The sequence below is a fragment of the Phyllostomus hastatus genome, unplaced genomic scaffold (assembly GCF_019186645.2).
Source record: "Phyllostomus hastatus isolate PE091 unplaced genomic scaffold, TTU_PhHast_1.1 phas_scaffold_11, whole genome shotgun sequence".
In the NCBI taxonomy this organism is placed as follows: Eukaryota; Metazoa; Chordata; class Mammalia; order Chiroptera; family Phyllostomidae; genus Phyllostomus; species Phyllostomus hastatus.
The window spans coordinates 3,148,498-3,168,842 of NW_025334005.1; the positions used below are offsets into that span (position 1 = coordinate 3,148,498).

At 58.4% G+C, this 20,345-nt stretch overlaps 2 protein-coding genes across 3 annotated transcripts; one reads left to right on the top strand and one right to left on the bottom strand.

The window, feature by feature from the left end:
* Positions 1-2,603: 2,603 nt before the first annotated feature.
* Positions 2,604-4,938, bottom strand: DRAP1 (DR1 associated protein 1). The gene is made up of 7 exons (XM_045855415.1): positions 4,621-4,938; positions 4,312-4,384; positions 4,118-4,211; positions 3,669-3,788; positions 3,465-3,558; positions 3,167-3,255; positions 2,604-2,835 (listed from the first exon to the last, which is right to left on the bottom strand). The coding sequence occupies exons 1-7, from the start codon at positions 4,660-4,662 to the stop codon at positions 2,730-2,732; spliced, it is 618 nt and encodes a 205-aa protein (XP_045711371.1). The 5' UTR covers positions 4,663-4,938; the 3' UTR covers positions 2,604-2,729.
* A 127-nt stretch (positions 4,939-5,065) lies between these two features.
* On the top strand, positions 5,066-7,264 carry CUNH11orf68 (chromosome unknown C11orf68 homolog). 2 transcript variants are annotated; one of them, XM_045855412.1, is made up of 2 exons: positions 5,066-5,230; positions 5,867-7,264. In XM_045855412.1, exons 1-2 carry the CDS (start codon positions 5,112-5,114, stop codon positions 6,624-6,626), a joined length of 879 nt encoding a protein of 292 aa, XP_045711368.1. In that variant the 5' UTR covers positions 5,066-5,111; the 3' UTR covers positions 6,627-7,264. The 2 variants fall into 2 exon arrangements, with proteins under 2 accessions (XP_045711368.1, XP_045711370.1); XM_045855414.1 differs by having other exon boundaries at positions 5,072-5,230; positions 5,870-7,264.
* The last annotated feature ends 13,081 nt before the right edge of the window (positions 7,265-20,345 follow it).

Consider the following 20,345-nt stretch of genomic DNA (forward strand, 5'->3'; position numbering starts at 1 on the left):
AAACAAGGGGTCGCCGGTTCGATTCCCAGTCAGGGCACATGCCTGGGTTGTGGGCCAGGTCCCCATTGGGGGGCACACAAGAGGTAACCACACACTGATGTTTCTCTCCCTTTCCCTTTCTCTCTCCCTTCCCCTCTAAAAATAAATAAAACCTTAAAGAAAGGAAGAAATCACCGGGTTCCCAGGTGTAGCTCTGCAGATGGGATATTCACAGGCTGCCCCCGTCCTGTGCCCAGGGGAGCCCACAGGGCAAGGCCATGGTGCCCCACTCCCAGGAGGCGCCCAGAGGCTGCCAGGCCCTGTCCTCTGACAGGGGGCTGCACCCCCACCACTTGGCCAAGGCCGAGCCAGGCCCTTCCCCACGGCCTGTGAGGTCCTGCAGCAGAAACAGGGCTCCTGGACATCCCACCCCCACCTGCGCCTCCTCGAGACTTTCCCCTGCACCACGGTGCTCCCTGCACCCTGGCCTCCCTGCCCACCGCAGTCGCCACCCAGCCCTGGCATCCCGAGCTCAGACAGACCCCAGTGGCAGGCTCACAGGGTGTCTCCCTCTCCCGCCGCCATCCCTCCTGGCCTCTCGGCGTGCTCCCCACTCTGTGGGCCCAGGCGCCCACCGTCCCTGGGCCTGAGCCCCCCCCCATATGCCAGAGAAACCACCGCACTCCTGGGCCCACGGGGACCACCCCCATTCGTGGTCCCTTGTCAGCCAGAGCTCAGATCCAGTTCCCGGACACAGAAACCCGGCTCCCTTTAAGGGGGAGTGTTTACGGGCTCACGCGACCAGCAAGCCTAGGCATACAGGCCTTGGGCAGGTGGTCAGACATCACCGGACGTCGTGACTCTGAGCCTGCTGGTGCTACCGTGCCGGCCCTGTTCTTGGCCAGGATCGCCCCTCAGGGTCCGAAGCAGCTTCCAGCAGCGCCCGGCCTTCCTCCCGCCAGCTCTGCCTCCCCGGTGTGGCCGCTGTCACCCTCACCTGGGCCCTCGAGAGGGTTCCTGCTGTCCCTCAAGCCACAGGGGAGCCAGCGACCACACCAAAGCCCTCTCCCTGCAGTCCCGCCCGAAACCCCAGGGGTCACGGCCGGCCTGCCCCGCCCACTGTGGCCAGGGCGTGGGTGGCGCTGTGACTGGCCAGGCTGGCACCACGTTCTCGCCCCTGAACCCCAGGGAGTGGGGTCTGCCACACACACCGCAGGCTGCGCAGAGGAGAGACAGTTCCCCGAGAGGTGCCACCGCACCCAGAGGGCGAGCAGATGGGAGGGGGCAGCCAGGACCCACGTGCCGGCAGCCTCCCGTGTCACAGAAGCCAGACACCTCCGGTGAAAACTCAGCCCCGCAGTCCAGCCGCCTAAACTGACTCACCCCACCCTCCCACGTCGGGGGGCGGCGGGGGGGGGGACGCTGCCTCGGGCACCCTCCACCTCACTGAGTCAATTGTCCCCCATCCTCTCCCGTTGCCCTCCACCACTCCAAGCTTGCATTTCTGGCATCTTCAAAAACAGAAACAAAGCCTCCCTTCCTCCTTGCTCTGGGCCACTGCTCTCTCCGTGTCACAGCCTGGGGCAGTGTCACCACCACGGCTGCTGCTGCTGCTGCTGCTGCTGCCCTCACTTTCTCACCGCCAGCTCCGCCCCCTCCTCACCAACCTCGCCAACCACGGAGCCACTGAGCCAGCTCCGGCAAGGCTTCCCTAGCGCCTGCAAGGGGTCCTGGCGTTCAGCTGGCCCTCCCACCTCCCAGCACCCCTGGGTGGGCACCACCAGTGGCTCCTGTTGGGGGGGCCCCTGGTTCTGGCTGCTCTTTGGTCTCCTTTGATGGACCGCCCCTCCCTGCAGCGTGAGGTCCCCTCCTCTCTAGGTCCCCAGTATCCAAGGAGCCCCTCCACACCCCTCCTCAGCAGCCCCAGGCACCCCAGGTCCCTCAGAGCCTAACTTACGACCCTCAGGCCCAACCCTGCTCTTCCTCCTGTGTCCCCACTAGAAAAGGCCCCTGCCCAAGTGCCACAGAAAGAAACCCGAGAGTCCTTGAGGGTTCCCTCCCTCTCAGCCCACGTCCAGTCGGCCGCCAGCGCTCTCAAGCCGGCTCAAGTCCTACCACTGCTCCCCAGGCCCCCGGCCTGGCCTCACTGGGCCGTCGTCGCACGCTGAGAGCACATCTGTGCTCCGGAACAGGCACAGGCTGAGCGCCGGTGCCACGGCCCGCGCAGCACAAGCTCCGAGACCCTGCACAGCCTCACCCGACTGCTCCCACTGCCCCTTCCCCCGCCCCTCATGGTGGCAGGCGGCGCTCCAGCCACAGTTCTGCTGCTCCTGCTCTCTGTCCCGTGAAGTGGCCCACAGCAGGGCAGAAGGGTCTCCACCGGAGAGATGAGAAGACACTGCTCAGAGAAGGGTGGGACCTGCCCAGGGTCACACGACAAGACACAGGTTGTCCCCGAGCATGACCAGCACCTGCTGGCTCGGCCCCATACCACTCCGCCCACCTTCATTCCATCAGCACCCCTGGTCCTGCCCCGGCAGACGCCCGGCCTCCAGCCCCTCCCTTCACTGCTCAGCGTGGGGAAGGCAGGCGGATGGATGGGAAGGTGGCCACAACGCCCTGGACAGAGGCCGGGACAGACACGGGTGTCCCCTTTTATTTATTTTTTTAATAAATTTAAGAACAGCTCTCCTCCCCCCAGAACAACTAAAATCAACTAAAAGGGGGTGTGGCCTGGGGGGCAGAGGGCGCTAGGAGTCATAGTCCTCTTCGTCCTCTGCATCGGGTGCTGAGGGGCCCGGGGGTGCCGGGGGCAGAGGCAGAGTCGAGGTGAAGGGCATGAAGGGTGTTGGGGGGCTGCAGGGCAGAAAGCAGGAGAGGAAGGTCAGGTCACTCTCCAGTGCCCACTGAGCCCCACCCCACCCTCCACACATGCAGCGCATAGCCCACGCCCTCGGAACCAAACAGGGGCCAAGTCCAGGCCCCACAGCCCCCGCCCAGGCCCATCCACCTCCCTTCTGCGCCAGGGAGGAAGGGCCCTTCTGAGAGCACAGTCCCTTGTCTGTAAGCCCACCTTAGCTCCCCCCTTCCCACTCCCCAGATCTGCCACGATCCACAGAAGCAAGGGGCCAGGGGGGCCAGAGGAACAAGTCTGCTGGTCCCCTCCTGGAGCCACTGAGCTGCTTACCTCTGAAAGTGGGCAGGGGGGTGGCTGGACTGGGGTGGGGCCTGGGGTGTCTCCTCTTCCCCGTCAGTGTCAGTGTCCTCAGACTCATCCTGGGAGCAAGGCAGGGGTCAGAGATGACAAGAAGGGCATGGACCCATCACTGGAAAGCCTAGACCCCTGGAGGGGCAGGGACAGGAGGGTGACCTCCACAGCCCCCACTTACAAAGCAACCGAGGCAAAAAGAGGTCACGGGTGAGGATGGGATCAGGCCTCCCGCCCGCTTGGAGGAGCAGAACAGAGGGCTGGGGGCCTCACTCACCTCCTGCTCCGAATCCGTCCCCGACAGCTTCTTGTCTTTGCCTTTGCTTCCCATCCCACCATTCTTCCGGCTGCCGCCACCCGGCTTCCGGCCCCTTTGGGAAGGTACAGTCCATCTCCCTGCTCCTTCACCACCCCCAGCCACCTCCCACTCCTGTACTGGCCTTGGTCTTCTACTGCAGGACACTTGGCCCTGGCTCCTCACCTGCGGGCACCCTTGTCCCCGTCCATATGGTTGTCTTCCCCATCCCCCTGCATGTCAGGCACGGATGCTACCAGGTCCTTTAAGAAGTCAAACTGCTGCTCCAGCTCAATGCACTGCTTCCTGAAAAGGGGGTGGGGAGGGCAGGGCATCTGGCAGGGCTCAGATGTCTGGGCTCTCAGCAATGGGCAGCAAGAAGCTCGGGATGTCAGAAGAACGGAGGCTGGAAAACCTCCACCCCATTTCCACCATCAGACCTCGCCTTTGTGCTGTAAGGCCCAACCCCTTCTCTCCAAGATCAAACCCACCGGCCTCTAAAGCCTTGCTGATCTCCCAGTCGTCTCCCACCTGCAGCCTCCCCGCCCAGGGCCCGATGAGGGCACAGCCTCTCTTAAGCGTGTGAACTTCTGGGGCAGAGCCCCACAGGGCCCTTTCGTCCCCTCGCCACTTACAAATGGGATGTGGTCATGGTCTTGGCGTTTCGGGACTGGGTCACCTGGCAGGCCTTCTTCAAAAGCGACTCCAGGAAGAGCTCCAGCGCCCGGGCTCAGGGCCGTCAAGGAGAACGCAGGAGTGGAGTTCCAGCCCACCCCGGGCTGCCTCCCTCCCCCACACCCCTCGACCCGGCCAGCCCCCGACAGGATACAGATGATGACAGGCACAGCCGCCGCCACCTTTCCAATCTCTTCGTCCGTCTGCATTATCTTCTTGATCCGCGCCTGGGAAGGAGGCAGAGAGCTCGGATCCCGTCACCTCTACCCCAGAGAAGGGTGTTGGGGAAGCGAGGGGGTATCCCGGGGAAAAGGGGGCGGGGGGCACCGATGTGGGGAGGGCCGAGAAGGGGGCGGGGCGTCTGGGCCCCCTAACACTGCGATGCGCCCGCCCTCAAGCAGGGCCTGGGCTCGAGCCTCCCGGGAGCCGAGCCCTCTCTTCACGGCCCCGACCACGTGCTCACCGGCGGGAACCGCGCGTTGTATTTCTTCTTCTTGCTCGGCATCTCCGGGACTCTTGCCGCGCCGGGCCCAGCGCCGCCGCCGCCAGCAGCCTCCCGGCCCCGGGGCCTGTTCGCCTCCTGCCTGCCGAGGTTCCCCTGGGTCCTGGTGCCGCCGGCTCCGCCCCCGCCGCGCCCCACGCGGTCCTAGCGCCGCCGGTGGGAACGCCGCTCAGAGGGCCAGAGTGCCCTCCCTCGGAGCCTCCGAGGCGGTGCGCGTCAGCCCGTGACAGCACCGGCAATCCTGCCGGTTCCCCCGGCCAGAAGAGAGGACGTTAGCCCCGCCTCCCGCGGACGCGCCCCTCCCGGTTCCCCCTGGCCCCGCCCCTGAGGTCAGCACGGCCCCGCCTCTTCCCCGGCAGGCCCCGCCCCGCGGCGCGGCTGCGGCGGCCCGGTGGTCCCGCCCCGCGCTGCGCTTGTCTATAAAGTTGTTGTTGAAGCGGCGGGGCGCTAAGATGGCGGCGGCGGCGGCGGCCGTGGCGGGGGTGGGGCGCGGCGGCGGTGGCGCGGAGCCCCGGCAGGAGCGGAGCCGGGCCCGGAGCTGGGCCGGTGCCGAGCGCAGCGAAGGCCGAAGGTGACCGCAGGGCGGCGGGAGGGGGCAGGGCCGGGCGGGGACCAAGCTCTGGCCGTGGGAGCTAGTGGCGGGGGCGCGGCCCTCCTGTAGGCTCTAACAAGCCTGAGTTCGAACCCGAGCATCGCCCTCCAGGCCTCGGATCCGTCATTGCCTTCTCTGGGCCTCAGTGTCCTCATTTTTAAGTGGGCTGGATAACGGCCGCCCGGGAGGCCTGGCCCTGTAGGGCCTGCCTCGGTGCTGCGCGAACCAGGGCTCCTTCGCCTCCCTGCATTAAATGCCAGCGTTCGGGATGCCTGCCAGTCACTGGCGGGGCCAGGAAGGGTAGCTGGGCCAGTTGCTCCCACACCTGAATTAACATTTGGCCCCTATCGACCACCATAGGTGTGACCTTGGGTAAGACCCTTCTCAGCCGAGCTTCATTTTTCTGTAATTCAGGGAGAGTAGTAATAACACCATTGTCTGCAGCACTGTGAGTCAGGAACAGTTGTTATCCATTATAAATACGAGGCAGCCGAGGCACTGGGACGTTTACATTTAGCCTTGCCAGAAGCCACACAGTTTAGTTTGGTGCCTGGCACCCACTAGGGCCCAGCAAGCTGGAGATCCGCTATGAACCCTAACTCGGTTCCCTCATAGCAGGATAGAGCCAGGTGAGGAGCTGGAGGAGGAGGACTCTCCAGGCGGCCGGGAGGATGGCTTCACTGCTGAGCACCTGGCGGCCGAGGCCATGGCAGCTGACATGGACCCCTGGTTGGTGTTTGATGCACGCACCACACCTGCCTCCGAGCTGGATGCCTGGTTGGCCAAGTACCCACCTTCCCAAGTTACCCGCTATGGGGACCCCAACTCGCCCAACTCTGAGCCAGTGGGCTGGATTGCAGCCTATGGGCAGGGCTACATCCCCAACTCCGGCGACGTGCAGGGCCTGCAGGCAGCCTGGGAGGCTCTGCAGACCAGTGGGCGGCCCATCACACCAGCCACTCTGCGCCAGCTGGCCATCACCCACCACGTGCTCTCAGGCAAGTGGCTGATGCACCTGGCACCTGGCTTCAAGCTGGACCACGCCTGGGCTGGCATTGCTCGGGCCGTGGTGGAGGGCCGGCTTCAGGTGGCCAAGGTGAGCCCACGGGCCAAGGAGGGCGGGCGCCAGGTCATCTGCGTGTACACGGATGACTTCACGGACCGCTTGGGTGTGCTGGAGGCAGACGCCGCCATCCGTGCGGCAGGCATCAAGTGCCTGCTCACCTACAAGCCCGATGTCTACACCTACCTGGGCATCTACCGGGCCAACCGCTGGCACCTCTGCCCCACTCTCTATGAGAGCCGTTTCCAGCTAGGGGGCAGTGCTCGGGGCTCCCGTGTGCTGGACCGTGCCAACAATGTGGAGCTGACCTAGTAGGGCCATGCACGGACGACCACCCTCTGGGCCCCCTGCTAGGGATGGATCCTCCCGTCTTGCTCTTCCCTGTCTCCACGAGGCCAAGTCCCCCAGCTTTGAGGACTAGGTCACTCCGGAACTGCCTGCATCTTCGATCCCCTTGAACTTCTGCCCTCTGTTCAGGGCTGACTCAAGTCCCCATCACCTGGAGGCTCTGGCTCTCCGAGGGCTGGACCCTCAGCCTCTCTGCTGCTGCTCCCCTCTGGCGTCCAGGACCTCGGTCTGGGTGCCGACACCCAGGAGGAGAACCTTCCTTGGCCACCTCATCCTTGCGTATCCCTGCCCCTCCTGCAGCCCTCCCCTTTCTTCTCTTTCTCCCTCACACGAGAGAAAACGTAGTGCTTCCAGTCCCTCTCCTGGGAACCTCCACGGTCCAGGGCGCAGAGGCCCTGCAGGCCCGAGCATGGCACTGTTTTCGGATGGGGCGGTGATTTGTGCCCACTCAGCCCCTGGCAAAGAAGGAGGAGGCCAGGGCCATGGACACGGGGTCTGCCTGTCCCTGTCACCTCACAGCCTGCACCACCTTCCTGCCTTCCTTCACTACCTTGTCATGTGCCTGCTCTCGGCATTTCAATAAAGCCCAGCTTGGGTCTGTGTCTCGAGTGGTTTTTAAAGTACTGTGTTGGTGGGTGCCTGCTTTGGTTGCTGGAGAGAGGCCAGGCTGAGAGAGAGACGGCCTCTCCGCCCTGACCAGGCCCCCCTTCTAACTGCCCCCAGCAAGAAGACGCACCTCGCTGCCAGGCCTGGGAACCTCTCTGAGCGCCTCTGCAAAGTCAGCCCTGCTTTGCTTTGTCCTAGAGAGCCCTGACTGGTTTCTTGGTGGTTTCCCATAAACCCAGGGGCTTGGCCCGGCAAAGTCCAAGGGCCACTGCTAGCCCACGGGTTGTACTTACTAGGCCTGTTAGAGAAAGGTGCCCTCTTGGTCCTGGCGGTTCTAGGTGAGGGCACGTGGTCCGGTGAACAGAGGGCGGACGGCCCGCACCAGACATGGCCCTGGAAGCCCTCCCGTTCACCTTGCCTCTCCCCTCCCCTGACCGTTACTGGACAATTGGCAAAGCACTTCCACATGCATTACTTAATTCTCACAACCTGTTTAAAGGAGATGTTGCCACCTTTCTGTGGTCAAGGAAATGGAAGCCAAGAGGGGAAGGGAGCACCCTCAGGGCCGCACAGTGGAGCCAGGCCTCCGCAGCCGCCGAGCTTCGCCCGGCCGCCGGCCTCCTCCACAGCGAGCTCCGCGCAGCCGACGGGCACGTCCACTCACGTGGGGCATGTCCACTCACGTGATCTGCTGGGCCATCCCACTCGGCCGAGGCTGCTGTAGCCTTAGAGCCCGGCTCTGCCCCCTCCCACCGCCTGGCCTTGGCCTTGGTCGGGGGCCAGGTCGTCTGGCAGGAAGCCCCTTGGGATGCTGCTCTCGTGCGGGAGCTGACTCAGCCTCCAGCAGCCTCACCAAATCGGAATTTGGAGCAGGGGAGCGGAGATGCCACTGGGCTGACTGGGTGGAAGTGGATGAGTCACGCGATCCTGACTTGGCCCCCTCCCCAGCTTCCTCCCCACCCTCGGCTCCCCGAGGCCTGAGTCCGTTCCCCGTCCCCCGTCAGCCCAGCCCTGGGAAGTCCCCAGAGCTGGGTGGTCTAACTGGAGTGTGGCGCCCCGCCTACCTCGGACGGTCGGTGCTCTGCACTTGACCAAAGTGGGCCGAAGCTTATGAGGATCCGGGCCAAGCCCTCGGGGTCCCGGGAAGATGTCCCGGTGGTGCCAACACCACCTGGTTCTCCTTCTGTCACTGAGCATCTCACACACTCATCCCTGTGCCATCCTCACAGCCTGGCTTGAGTTCATTCCTCACACTCCCAAACCTTTGCTGCCTGTCCCCTCTGCCCCGTGTCCCTCCCACTTCCTCCTCCACCCCCCAGCTCTCCTGCAGAGCTACCCTCCCCTCCTCAAAGCCCTTCTGCGGACCCCCAGCCTGTCACATAGAGTCCACTCTCCCGACCAAGCCATGACTTAACCCCACACCACCAACGGCCCCCCGCTTCCCTCAGGAGCCCCTTTCTGCCCACGCCCACCCCACTGGAGCCGGCTGGCACTGCCTTCACCCCCGGCACACAGCCCTGAGCCTCGGGCTGTGCCTTCTGCTGGCACACCTGTCACGCAGCGAGGATGGGGAGGCTGCACATGCTCTCCCTTGGGTGATGCCTGTCCCCCACTGCCCCTAAGCTGCATGCCCAGAATGTGCGCTCAGTGAAGGCAGGGCGGGTGCATGAGTGTGCGGCTCGAACCCGGTCCCCGCCAGTCCCTTCCACCCCATGTCTCCACTCTCCGCTTCCCGCTCACGGTCCAGAATCACGAGCTGCTTGCGGTTTTCTCGCACACACTCTGGCCTTTCTCACTTTGGCGCCTCTGCTGATGCCGTCCCTTCTGCCCGGCGGACCTGACCTTCCCCTGGTCTCCTGGCTGACTCCGCTCCCCAGGCCCACAGCCACGCGCTCATTCTCTCCACGGCTTCTCCCCCAGCCACCTGCGCCCCGGGCTCTCGCAACACCCACCCACCCGTGTCTGTCACCTGTGTGTCTGGAGCCCCTCAAGGACAGCGGCTGCGCTCTACCCCTCAGGGTGGCCTCAGTGTCCAGCACAGGACCTCGGCCTGGCACACGCACCAAATCATCAGGACCGAATACGTAAGGGATTGAATGAACGTGACTCGTGTCTCTGGGCCTGTTTCTTCCTTCTGTCATAGCCTGGACCGGGCACTGGGCTGCGTGTCTACGTTTACCCTCTCATCTGAGCCTCACCCGGCTCTGTCGGTGTCACCATTTCGCAGAAGAGAAGACGGAGGCCCGGAGAGGTTCGGTAGCTGGTTCAGTTCCGAGGCCATCAGCAGCGAAGCGCGGGCGCATCGTTGGGCCCCCGCTGTGAGGAAGTGCCTCGGGGGCTGCGAAGATAGCCGAGACCCAGCAAGGCCGGGGGATCTGATCTGCACAGCACACACACACACACACACACACACACACACACACGCTGGGTCCTCAGAACTGCCTGGGGGAGAGGCCAGGCCGAGACTTAAAACTCCCATTTACTGGTGGCAAAACTGAGGCCCAGAGAGTACAGTGACTGCCGGGCTGGGCAGGAAGGACCTCCCGGGCCTGCCGTGGGGATTGCTCCCCTGCCAGGCCCTGCCAAGGGCTCCCCAAGGCCCAGCCCCTCAAGCTGACGACATCCCGCCCTGTTTATCTGGCCCTTTCCCACCCGGGAGTAAGGAGGTGGCCCAGTCCAGGGTGGGCTAGGCTGGGCAGCTTAGGACAACCCTTGTGCTCTGCTCCCTTCGACAAACCACAGGAAGGATGGCTGAGGTCAGAGAGGGGCGACACCCCACACCCCACCTTCTCTCCCTCACATGCACCGTGAACCCCCAAGCCCCAGGGAGGAGGCTCACGAGGGGCTGGCCAGGAAATGGGGAGAATCGTTGTCTAACTCCCGAGCCCAGCTGGGGCGCTGAATCAGGGAGAACAAGAAACAGCTGAATGGGGATAAAGCTTCAGCCAAAGCTTTGGCAAGGTTTTGGGGATTTTCCCAGCAGGGCAATTGCGCCCCACTCCTGTCTGCTGGGAGGGGCCCTGGCAGAGACAGAGCCTTGGGTCACGCAGCTGATTCATCCAAGGAGGGAAACTCCCCACTTCTCTGCCATGCGTCCCCCAGACACCGACGGACACTGAGGGGTAACCTGAGGGCACCTGCCTCAGAACCCATCAGACCCATTTCTCCTTGCTGACTGGCCTCCCAGCAGGGCATGAAAATGCCCCAGGCTGGACAGAGGGACCGAGTTGGAAAGGGACGCAGGGCATAGAGGGCAGTTTCCCTGGGGACTGGAACCCGAGCGACAGCTGGACACAGGACACTTCTGGCATCCTGCCCACATTTTTTCACTCATTTTTTTAGAGAGAGGGGAAGGGAGGGAGAAAGAGAGGGAGAGAAACATCCACGTGCCAGAGATACAGTACATCGATCAGTGGCATGCCTCTTGCACGCCGCCAAATGGGGACCTGGCTCGAAACCCAGGCATGTGCCTGACTGGGAATTGAACTAGTGACCTTCCGGTTCTCAAGCTGGCACTCAATCCACTGAGCCACACCAGCCAGAGCCCCCGCACCCGTGTTTTTAGATGAGGAAATTGCAGCTTAGATAGTAAGAGCAAACACATACACAGACCTCCTCCGCACCAGGCACTACTCGAAGCAGTTCTCATTTGGGTCCTCACAGCCCTGCTATTACTGAGGAGACTGAAGCAGAGAGTAACTTGGCCATGGTCAAGGCTAGGAATCCTCCAGTGGCCTCCAAAACTCCCAAGAGCGCTTATACACCACCCCGTGTCAGGGGGCTGTGTCCCTGGTCCCTGAGCAGCTCTGGCTCCTGGGAACCCTAGAAGACAGACATGCCACCCTCTGGGCCCCGGCTTCTCCCAGGCTAAAGGGAGAAAGCCGGCGGCTCCTTGGGGTGGGAGGCAAGTCAGCTGAACCTGCAGAGGCCAGGAGAGGGCAGTGAAGCATTCCCGCCAAAATGTCCTCGCTAGGGCTCCGACTCCTTCCCAAACCCCAGTCCTTTCCTCCCCGAGCGAGCGAGCGTGCGAGCCGGAGCCTCCCTTTCCTGTCTGCCACTCCCCTCCCCGAAACCACACTCACTCAGGCACGCCCTCCCGGGCCCCAGGTGGACGCGTGAGCCCTGCAGGGACTTGCTGGGTGTTGGAGGGGAACAGAGGTTCCACGGAGGACAGCCAAGGGCCCCACTCAGGCACACTCTGACCCATCTGGCTCCCACTCACAGGCTTCATGACTCACCCCCTCGCCCCCCATGACTCAGTTTACACGGGTGCCTGGAGGTCCTCCCAGTGAGGGTGGGGCGCTTTACTGGCCCGGCCCAGCCCGTCAGCCTTTCATCGAGTATGAGTATTTCATCCCCCTCCTGGCCCAGAACGGGTGCTGGCACCCTGGAGTCTGGGGGTGGGGGAAAGCCTCGGGTCTGAGAGGTTAGGAAGAGCCCAAGCACTGAGTGACAGGCCCCGACTACCCCAGGCCCGGGCCTGCCGGGAACAGGAGCTGCTCCAAGGAACCTGCGGGCCAGGCTGAGTGGGCAGGGCCACCTGGGCACAGGCAGAGGAACCCTCGATGCCCTCCATTCAGAGAAAACGGTCGACACAGCACTAAACGTAACAGCAAGAAAATTCTCACCAACACGTGTTCGCTTCTCACTGCCCCAGTCCCGTTCGGGGTGCCACCCGCCCCCGGGCTCCCACAAACAACCCTGAAAGCAGGCACGGCCGTGATCACACCCCTTTCACAGATGGAGAACTGAGGCACAGAGACGTTAAAGGGATGGGCCAGGTCGCACAGCCGGGACTGGCTGAGCTGGGACTCGCGGCCGGACCACCTAACTCGGACTTCCTGCCGCTGTCGTCCCCTGTGGCCTCCCTAGCCCACGCACCCCTCCCCTGGTGGACCGCCACTGAAACCTCTGGTTTTAAGGATCACAGTGTGTCAACCACTCATCTGCAAGAAGGGGAAACTGAGGCTCCCAGAGAGAAAGGGACTGCCCTGAGATAGCGTAGCCAATCAGAAATGCGCCGGGACTGGGGCCAGGCCTGATGCTCCCTCCCGCACTGGCCTGGGCGGGGAGGCGATGCAGGGAAGGAGGGGAGGTGGTAGCCCACCTCCCGTCCCTCTCTGGAGTCTCAGAGTCCTCACCTCCCTCAAAGGGACAGGACTGCCAGGACAGCGGAGTGGCAGGGAGCTCAAAGGACGGCACAGGGACATGCGTGGGTGCTCAGCTGGCATCCGGGGAATGGGAAGAGTGGTAACCAGGCCCTGGAGGAATCAGCCCCCTCTTGTTGTCCCCTGCCTTTGCCCAGCCCCCACCAAGTGGCTCCCTGGGACTCCCCTCCTCCCCAGACTGCAGCCTCGTCAACCTGAGCACAGACCAGTCCCTGCTCAAACGCCACTCAGAGCTTCCCTCGTCCCCCAGCCCGAGTCAAGCTCCTCAGCCCGCCCTTCAGGGGCCCTGGCGGAGGCCTCAGTCAGCGCCCCCTTCCAGCTCGGGGTCCAGGACACTCAGGCCGCCCTTCCCCCAGCCCCTGGCCTCTGTGCCCCCAGGCTCCGGCTCGGGGACTGTCTCCCCAACTCAAATGCTCCAGTGTCAGGAAGCCTGCTCCCCACCCCCACCCAAGTGGAAGAGTCATTCTTTCCCGGGGGCTGCAAAGAGGCTTGAGAGAGCTCTCTGGAGGGTGGAAACATTTTGTATCTTGATTGGAACCTGCTGACACGGGGGTATATAATAGTCAAACGCATGCCAGTACATTTAAAAGGTGTAAATTTTGCCCTGACTGATGTTGCTCAGTGGGTTGGGCTTCCTCCTGCAGACTGAAGGGGCGCAGGTTCGATTCCCACTCAGGGCACTTGCCTGGGTTGCAAGCCAGGTTCCCTGGTTGGGGGCATGAGAGACAACCGATGGATGTTTCTCTCACACATCAATGTTTCTCTCCCTCTCTTTCTCCCTCCCTTTCCCTCTCTCTAAAAAATATGTAAATAAAATCTTTTTTAAAATAATAAATAAATAAAAATAAAAGGCGTGAATTTTATTGAATGTAAAATATACCTCAACAAAGTAGTTGGGTTTTTTGTTTTCTGGGTTTTTTGTTTGTTTTGTTTTGTTTTGTTTCTTAATGGGGCAGATTACCCTGTCTGAGTGGCTCAGTTGATTGGAGCATTCAATTCCCGGTCCACCAAAAAGTTGCGAGTTCAATTCCTGGTCAGGGCACATACCGAGGTTTCAGGTTCGATAAATCAGGACACAACCAGAAAGCAACCAATCTCTCTCTCTCTCTCTCCCTCTCTCTCTCTCTCTCTCTCTCTCTCTCTCTCTCTCTCTCTCTTCACACCCCAGAGTAAGGATTTAAATAATAATAAAAAATAAATTAAGGCCCTGGCTGGCATAGCTCAGTGAATTGAGTGCAGGCTGCAAACCAAAGTGTTGCAGGTTCGATTCCCAGGCAGGGTACATGCCTGGGTTGCAGGCCATGACCCCCAGCAACCGCACACTGATGTTTCTCTCTCTCTCTTTCTCCCTCCCTTCCCTCTCTAAAAATAAATAAATAAAATCTTTTTAAAATTAATTAATTAATTAATTAATTAAATGGGGCAGATTTTCACGTAGTCAGTGGAAGGATTACCAAGGTATAAGAAAACAGAAAAGCAAGGAACAAAACAGGATGGAGAGGAGGCTACCTTCTGGGCAAAAAGCCACTGGAGACACTGGCTACAGCGGCGGGGAGGGTTTGCACCACACGCCCTGGCGTTGCTTCTGGACCGTGAGGCACGGAAATGGATTAGAGTTGAAAAAGAGATGCAATGACAAATTTAAAAATATAAGGCAAAGTAAAAAATGAAAATCAGCTTTTAAAATAAATTCTTCTCTTCCACACTGTACATGTAATTTCCTCGAAATGCAAAATCTTTAAAACTTATTCTAAGCAGGTTAAAAAATAAAGTAATAATAGCCTTAGATAGTATGGCTCAGTGGATTGAGTGCCGGCCTGCGGACCAAAGGGTCACCGGTTCGATTCCCAGTCAGGGCACATGCCTGGGTTGCAGGCCAGGTTCCCAGAAGGGAGACCTTGAGAGGCAACCACGCATTGATATTTCTCTTCCTCTCTTTCTCCCTCCCTTCCCCCTCTCTCTACAAAAATAATAAATAAAAAATATTTTTTAAAGAAAGTAATACCCTGCATGGTGCTATGGTGTTCCATGGAAGTGTACACCATGGTGCATGGTGTAAAGTAGGGACTTGCGGAAGGCCTCCTGAGGAAGTGGAGGGGGTAGTCACCTCCAGGATGAAAGAGGCGGCCAGCTGCGGCAACGGGGGAGGACAGCCTGGGCAGGGGACAGCCTGCGCATGGGTGAGATGCTCAGTCCAGCAGGGAGCCTAGAGCAGAGAGAGGAACTGGGTGCTGGCGCGGGAGGAGGCCGGGCAGGCGGCCCGGGGCAGGAAGGGCCTGGAAGGGCCTGGAAGGGCCTAGAATGCCGTGCTAAGAATTCTGGCCTCTTTTGAGAGACAGAACTAACAAGGCGGTGAGAAGGTCGGTCTCTGGACACTGCTTAGGTTCAAATCCTGGCTGTGTGGCTTTCAGCAAGTTGCTTAATTTCTCTGTGTCTCCATTCTTGAATCTGTAAAATGGGTGTATTATTACTCTGTCTCCGCAGGTTGTTCTGAGGGTTCATCCATCACTTTGAACCATGTCTGCCCCATCGGAGCACAATGAACTCGAGCCACTAGTGTTACCCTCAAGTCCCGCTAGGCCCCCCCAACCAACTACACCCTAAAAGAAAATGGGGTGTGTGGAGCATCCCCCACCCCACCCCTTCCCAGGCTTTAGGCCCTCCTGCGTCTCCACGCAAAAGGTGCCAGCACTTGGAAGGGTCCAAGTTTGAGGGTGAAATGCTCCGGATTTTAAAACATTCCTCTGTGAATAATGTCGTGTTTGATTTTATTATTTTACTTTATTGATTGATTTTACACAGAGGAAGGGAGAGAGAGAAACATCGATGTGGCGTTGCGTTGATCTGTGTATTCATGGGGTGACTCTCGTACACGTCCTGACAGAGGATCAGTCCTGTACCCGTCGACCCGCTAACCAGCTGAGCTTCCCCGCCAGAGCAACGCTGTCAGGGTTTCAAACATCCCTCAGGATGCGGGGGTGAGCAGCGAGAGGAGAGAGCGGGGTTGGAGGCTGTGGAGAGCACCCAGAAGCGAAAGGACAGGGCCAGAACGAAGTGAGAATAGTGTTTGTTGAAGGGAACTGAAATGCCACCTCCAGGTGTGGGGTGGCCGGAAGAGACCTTACCCGCTGCTGGTGGGGTGGGGAACAGCACAGCCCCTCTGAGGACCTGCTGGAGAGAACGAAGGGCAATCGTGTACCCTATAGCCCAGCGGTTCCACCTCTGGGCACGTGTCCAAGAGAAACCAGGGCAGTGGGCCGCCTGGGGACAGACGGACGGAGAATGCTCACAGCGGCCTGATCCGTTGCAGCCCCAGGCCGGAAGAGCCCTCCAAACCGCCACCAGGGGGGTGGTGGGGGCGTCTGCAGCCTGGTCTCGCAGTGGACTGCCGCACGGCCACTGGGAAAACGGCTGGGAAAACCTAGCGACAGCTTTGCCCGGGGATGCAGACGAGTCCCCGCAGACAGGTCAAGTAAAAGAAGCCGAACCTAACAGAGCACATGTGGTATGATTCCATTTCTGTGAGGTTCAAGAACAGGCAAAACTAATCTGTGATGATGGAAGTCAGAGTAGGGGTTACCCATGGGTGAGGCCTGGAGGTGGGAGGGGGCGTGAGGACCCTCTGAGCTCCTGGGAACGTCCTATATCTTGGCAGGGAGGTAACTACATGGGTTTACATACATGTACAAATCACCTAGCTGAACATGCTGGATGAGGGCACTTTACTGTATGATATATATTTTTTAAATTTTATTTATTTACTTTAGAGAGAGGGGAAGGGAGGGAGAAAGAGAGGGAGAGAAACATCAATGTGTGGTTGCCTCTCATGCCCCCAAATTGGGGACCTGGCCCTCAATTCAGACATGTGCCCTGACTGGGAATCGAACCAGTGACCCTTTGGTTCGCCACTCTTTGGTTCGCCAGCTGGCACTCAATCCACTGAGCCACACCAGCCAGGGGTATGTATGATATTTTTAAATTGATTAATTTAGAGAGAGAGGAAGGGGGAGAGAGAGAGAGAGAGAGATCTATTTGTTCCACTTATTTATGCACCCATTGGTTGATTCTTATATGTGCCCTGACTGGGGATTGAACCCACGACCTTGACTTATTGGGATGATGCTCTAACCAACTGTGCTGCCTGGCCAGGGCTACCCCACAGGGTTATCTGTATGTTAAACTTCAATTTAGTCAACAACCTAAATATAAAAACCAAAATTATGCAATCAACAGAAGAAAAAATAGGGGTAAATGTTCAAATATCTGATAAGGGTTGGGTAGCCAGAATATATTTTAAAAACTCAAAAGATTCAACAACAACAACAACAAAATCAAACAATCCAATAAAAAACGGACAAAGGACTAGAATAGACACTTGTCCAAAAAAATACATATAAATGCCCAACAAGCACAAAAAAAGGTATTTGTTGCTCACTAAGGGACACGGCTGGTTTAAGGAAATGCAAATCAGATACAGTGAAATACCACTTCCCACCCTCTAGGACGTCTTTCATTTTGCAAATGGAAAATAACAAGTGTCGGCAAGAATGTGGAGAAATTGGGAGTTTCACGCACACTGGTAAAAACGTGAAATGGCACAACCGCTTTGTAAAACGGTCTGCCAGTTCCTCGCGAGGTTAAACGGAGTTTCTGGATGACCCAAGGTAAATGGACACATGTGTCCACACGAAAACCTGGACGCAAATACCCATGGAGCATCACTCCTAATAGCCAAATGTCCATCAACTTACGAATAAATAAGGGAGGTGGGGATGGCTGGGGGGTGGCGGAGAGGCAGGGGGAAAGGCAGAACACTGTACTTGAACAACGATAAAATTAAAAATAAATGAATACCTGGCTGGCGTAGCTCAGTGGATTGAGCGCGGGCTGCAAACCAAAGTGTCGCAGGTTCGATTCCCAGTCAGGGTACATGCCTGGGTTGCAGGCCATAGCCCCCAGCAACCACACACTGATGTTTCTCTCTCTCTCTCTTTCTCCCTCCCTTCCCTCTCTAAAAATAAATGAATAAAATCTTAAAAAAATAAATGAATAAACTTATGAATAAATGAGTTGTAGTGTAGCCATACAATAGAATATTATTCAGCCATAAAAAGGATGGGGTACCAGTTACAATATGGATGAAGCTGGAAAGCACAGGCCAAGTGGAGGAAACCAGATGGGAAAGGTCACATCCTGTAGGATCCCACTGCTGTGCAGCGTCCAGACCTGGCAAAGCGGTAGAGACGGAAAGCAGACGCGTGGCCACCGGGGGATGGGGAGGAGGTGGGAGGAGGGAGTGATTAATTAGAGGGTATGGGGTGTCTTCCTGGGACGGCGAAAACAGTTTTGAGACTGCATGGAAGTGGTGGTTGCATAACACTGGGAATGCGCAGCAGTCCATTGAAGTGTATGCTTTAAAACGGTTAATTGTATGTTGGGTGGCTTGCCCCTCAGTTTTAAAAATAAATAAAGTTTGATTTAAAAGTGAATGGAAACTGAAAAAACAAACATCACCTCCAAGGCCCTGGGGGCACTGACAGAACCTGTTGGATGCAAACCACACGCCTCCACCGCCTCCTTTTTCGTCACTGCAGCCCCAGGAGACCGGGCTCCTGGGGGGCGGGGGCAGTGACTGAGCCCAGCTCACGGGGCTGCTGCCGGGAGACAGGGCCCGGTCTCGCAGACCTCCGGGCACCCAAACTGCCCCGATCAGCGCCCCCTGGGATCCTCGCCTGGCCGGGAGCCGGTGAGGTCAGGAGCCAGGAACGTCTCTGCAGCCACGAGGCGGGAGTCAGTGACTGAGGAGCTTGGAATGTGCTGCTTCTGAAAGACCTTCTTGTGGCTCCACCGACGGTTAGAGCAGGAAGGGACTTTCAGAGCCATGTAATCACACACGCACACACACACACACTGGAGACCTGAGCCCCCGCTCAGTCACGGTCCCCGGGCTGTCCGGGGAGCAGGCAGGGTGTTGTTTCGGGAGCAGGCAGATGGAGGTAGTCAAGGCTGACCTGACTCAGACCTTGCGTGTGCCCCTACCTGGTCCTGTGTCACCCTGTCCAGCTTGGACTTAGCCAAAGAGTCCAGATACCAGTCCCTGTGTGTGGGCGCGTGCGCAGCACGAGTGCCTGCACCAAACGATCAGACCCCCAAGGGCTCTCAGCCCTGGGGCTCTGTATTAACATGTGTGTTTATTTTGGATATTTGTCAAGTTCTTACTACATGCCGTGCTACACATGGGATATTATGTTATTTCCAGTCTCCAGCAATTCTGAGATGTAATTGCCATTATGTCTCCACTTTACAGATGAGCAAACAGAGGTGTTGAGAGATGGTCTGCCTCTTCAAGGTCATATAGTGGGCGAGGAGCAGAATTCAAACTCAGAACCCAGAGTTGTCTGATTCCAACATGCATGTGCTATTCCATGGGTCAAACTGCCTCAAAAAATCTCTCGCTCTCTCATATACACCCCTATATTGCTCGAGGTAAACTGCTGTTGGTTTCTTTTTAGAGAAAGATAAGCATTGAGGACAGGGGCAAGGGAGCGGCACCAGGCTGGTAACCACCTTCTGGGCGTGCGGCAACTTACACCTTACAGAGCACTCTCACATTTGTGACCTCATCTGACCCCACCGCAGCCCCATGAGGTCAGCAGGAGGCTCAATTATTCCCACAGGGACTGGCACTCAGAGGGAAGGTCACCACCACCCAGGGTCACAGACACAGAAAATGGTAGCACTGGGACGGGAAGCCCAGGGCCAAGTTGGCCTTCTGGTTCTAAGTCCTGTGTGTACCCACAGTCCCCTCCCTGCCCCCTCTCTCCCCAAGGAAGGCAACCTAGGCTCCCACCTCTCTGAAATCTTCCTCCCCTGAGGACGAAACTGGAGCGGGCTCCATAGAGGTACCAGAGGAAAGTGGGAGAGCCCAACTCGCTCGCTGAAGCCACGTGGCCTTGGAAGCTGAGAAGAAACTTTGGGGTGGTCCCCTCAGCCCTGACATTCTGCAGGTGTGAAAAGGTGCCTGGGCTTGGAGCTGCCCCAGTTCTGATCGGGCAGCCTGCTTCAGCCATTCTCTCAGTGATCTTACGCACTTCATTTCAACACTTCCGAGCCTCAGTTTTCCTGTCTGTAAAATGGGATGATGATTTTGCCTTCCAGGTAAAACCTACCTTCCAGGGTTGCTGGCCTTTGGTTATTGACATTTGAGCCTGGCCTCACGGTCACACAGACCTTTGACATAATCTTCAAACAAGGCTGGTGACCACACAGCCGTGGAAGAGCACAGACAATATTTAAAGAAGGTGTTTTTCAGGCCACAGGACACCTGTGTCCCACTGCAGGCTCTCGCTGCTTAGAGGGGCTCTGAATTAGAACTCGTTATAGGTTCTGAAATTATCCTGTGAGTAGCACAATTCTTTTGCACTGGACTTGTGGGTAATTCAAAACATTAACTTGTTCACTGTAAGCGTTTAAAATATACAAGCATTTTTGTAACCCTGGTTCGTCATTTAGTTACTTTTTACCATCCTCGAATCTTAAAACAATACCAGTGGAAGGGCTCCACGCCACGATGTGCAGCCTTGGGTGGTAGTAGTACGTTCCTGGCATGAAATAAGCACCCAGTTAATAATAATAATAATAATAATAATATAATAATAATAATAATATCAATCACATTTATAATGCACTTTACAGTTTTCAAACCCTTTCACATTCTTTATTCCAACTCCTACGCGCAGTAGGGTAGCTATATGAGTATTTCGTCCCATTTTACAAATAAAGAAACCTGCCCGGGTGAGGCCGGACCCGGCCGTGAGAAGGCTGCCGGAGCAAGTCCCGGAGTGGGGCGCGACTCGGACTGCGCCGGCTGGCCGAGCCGGGCGGGGCCGGCTCCCGGCAGCTCTCAGGT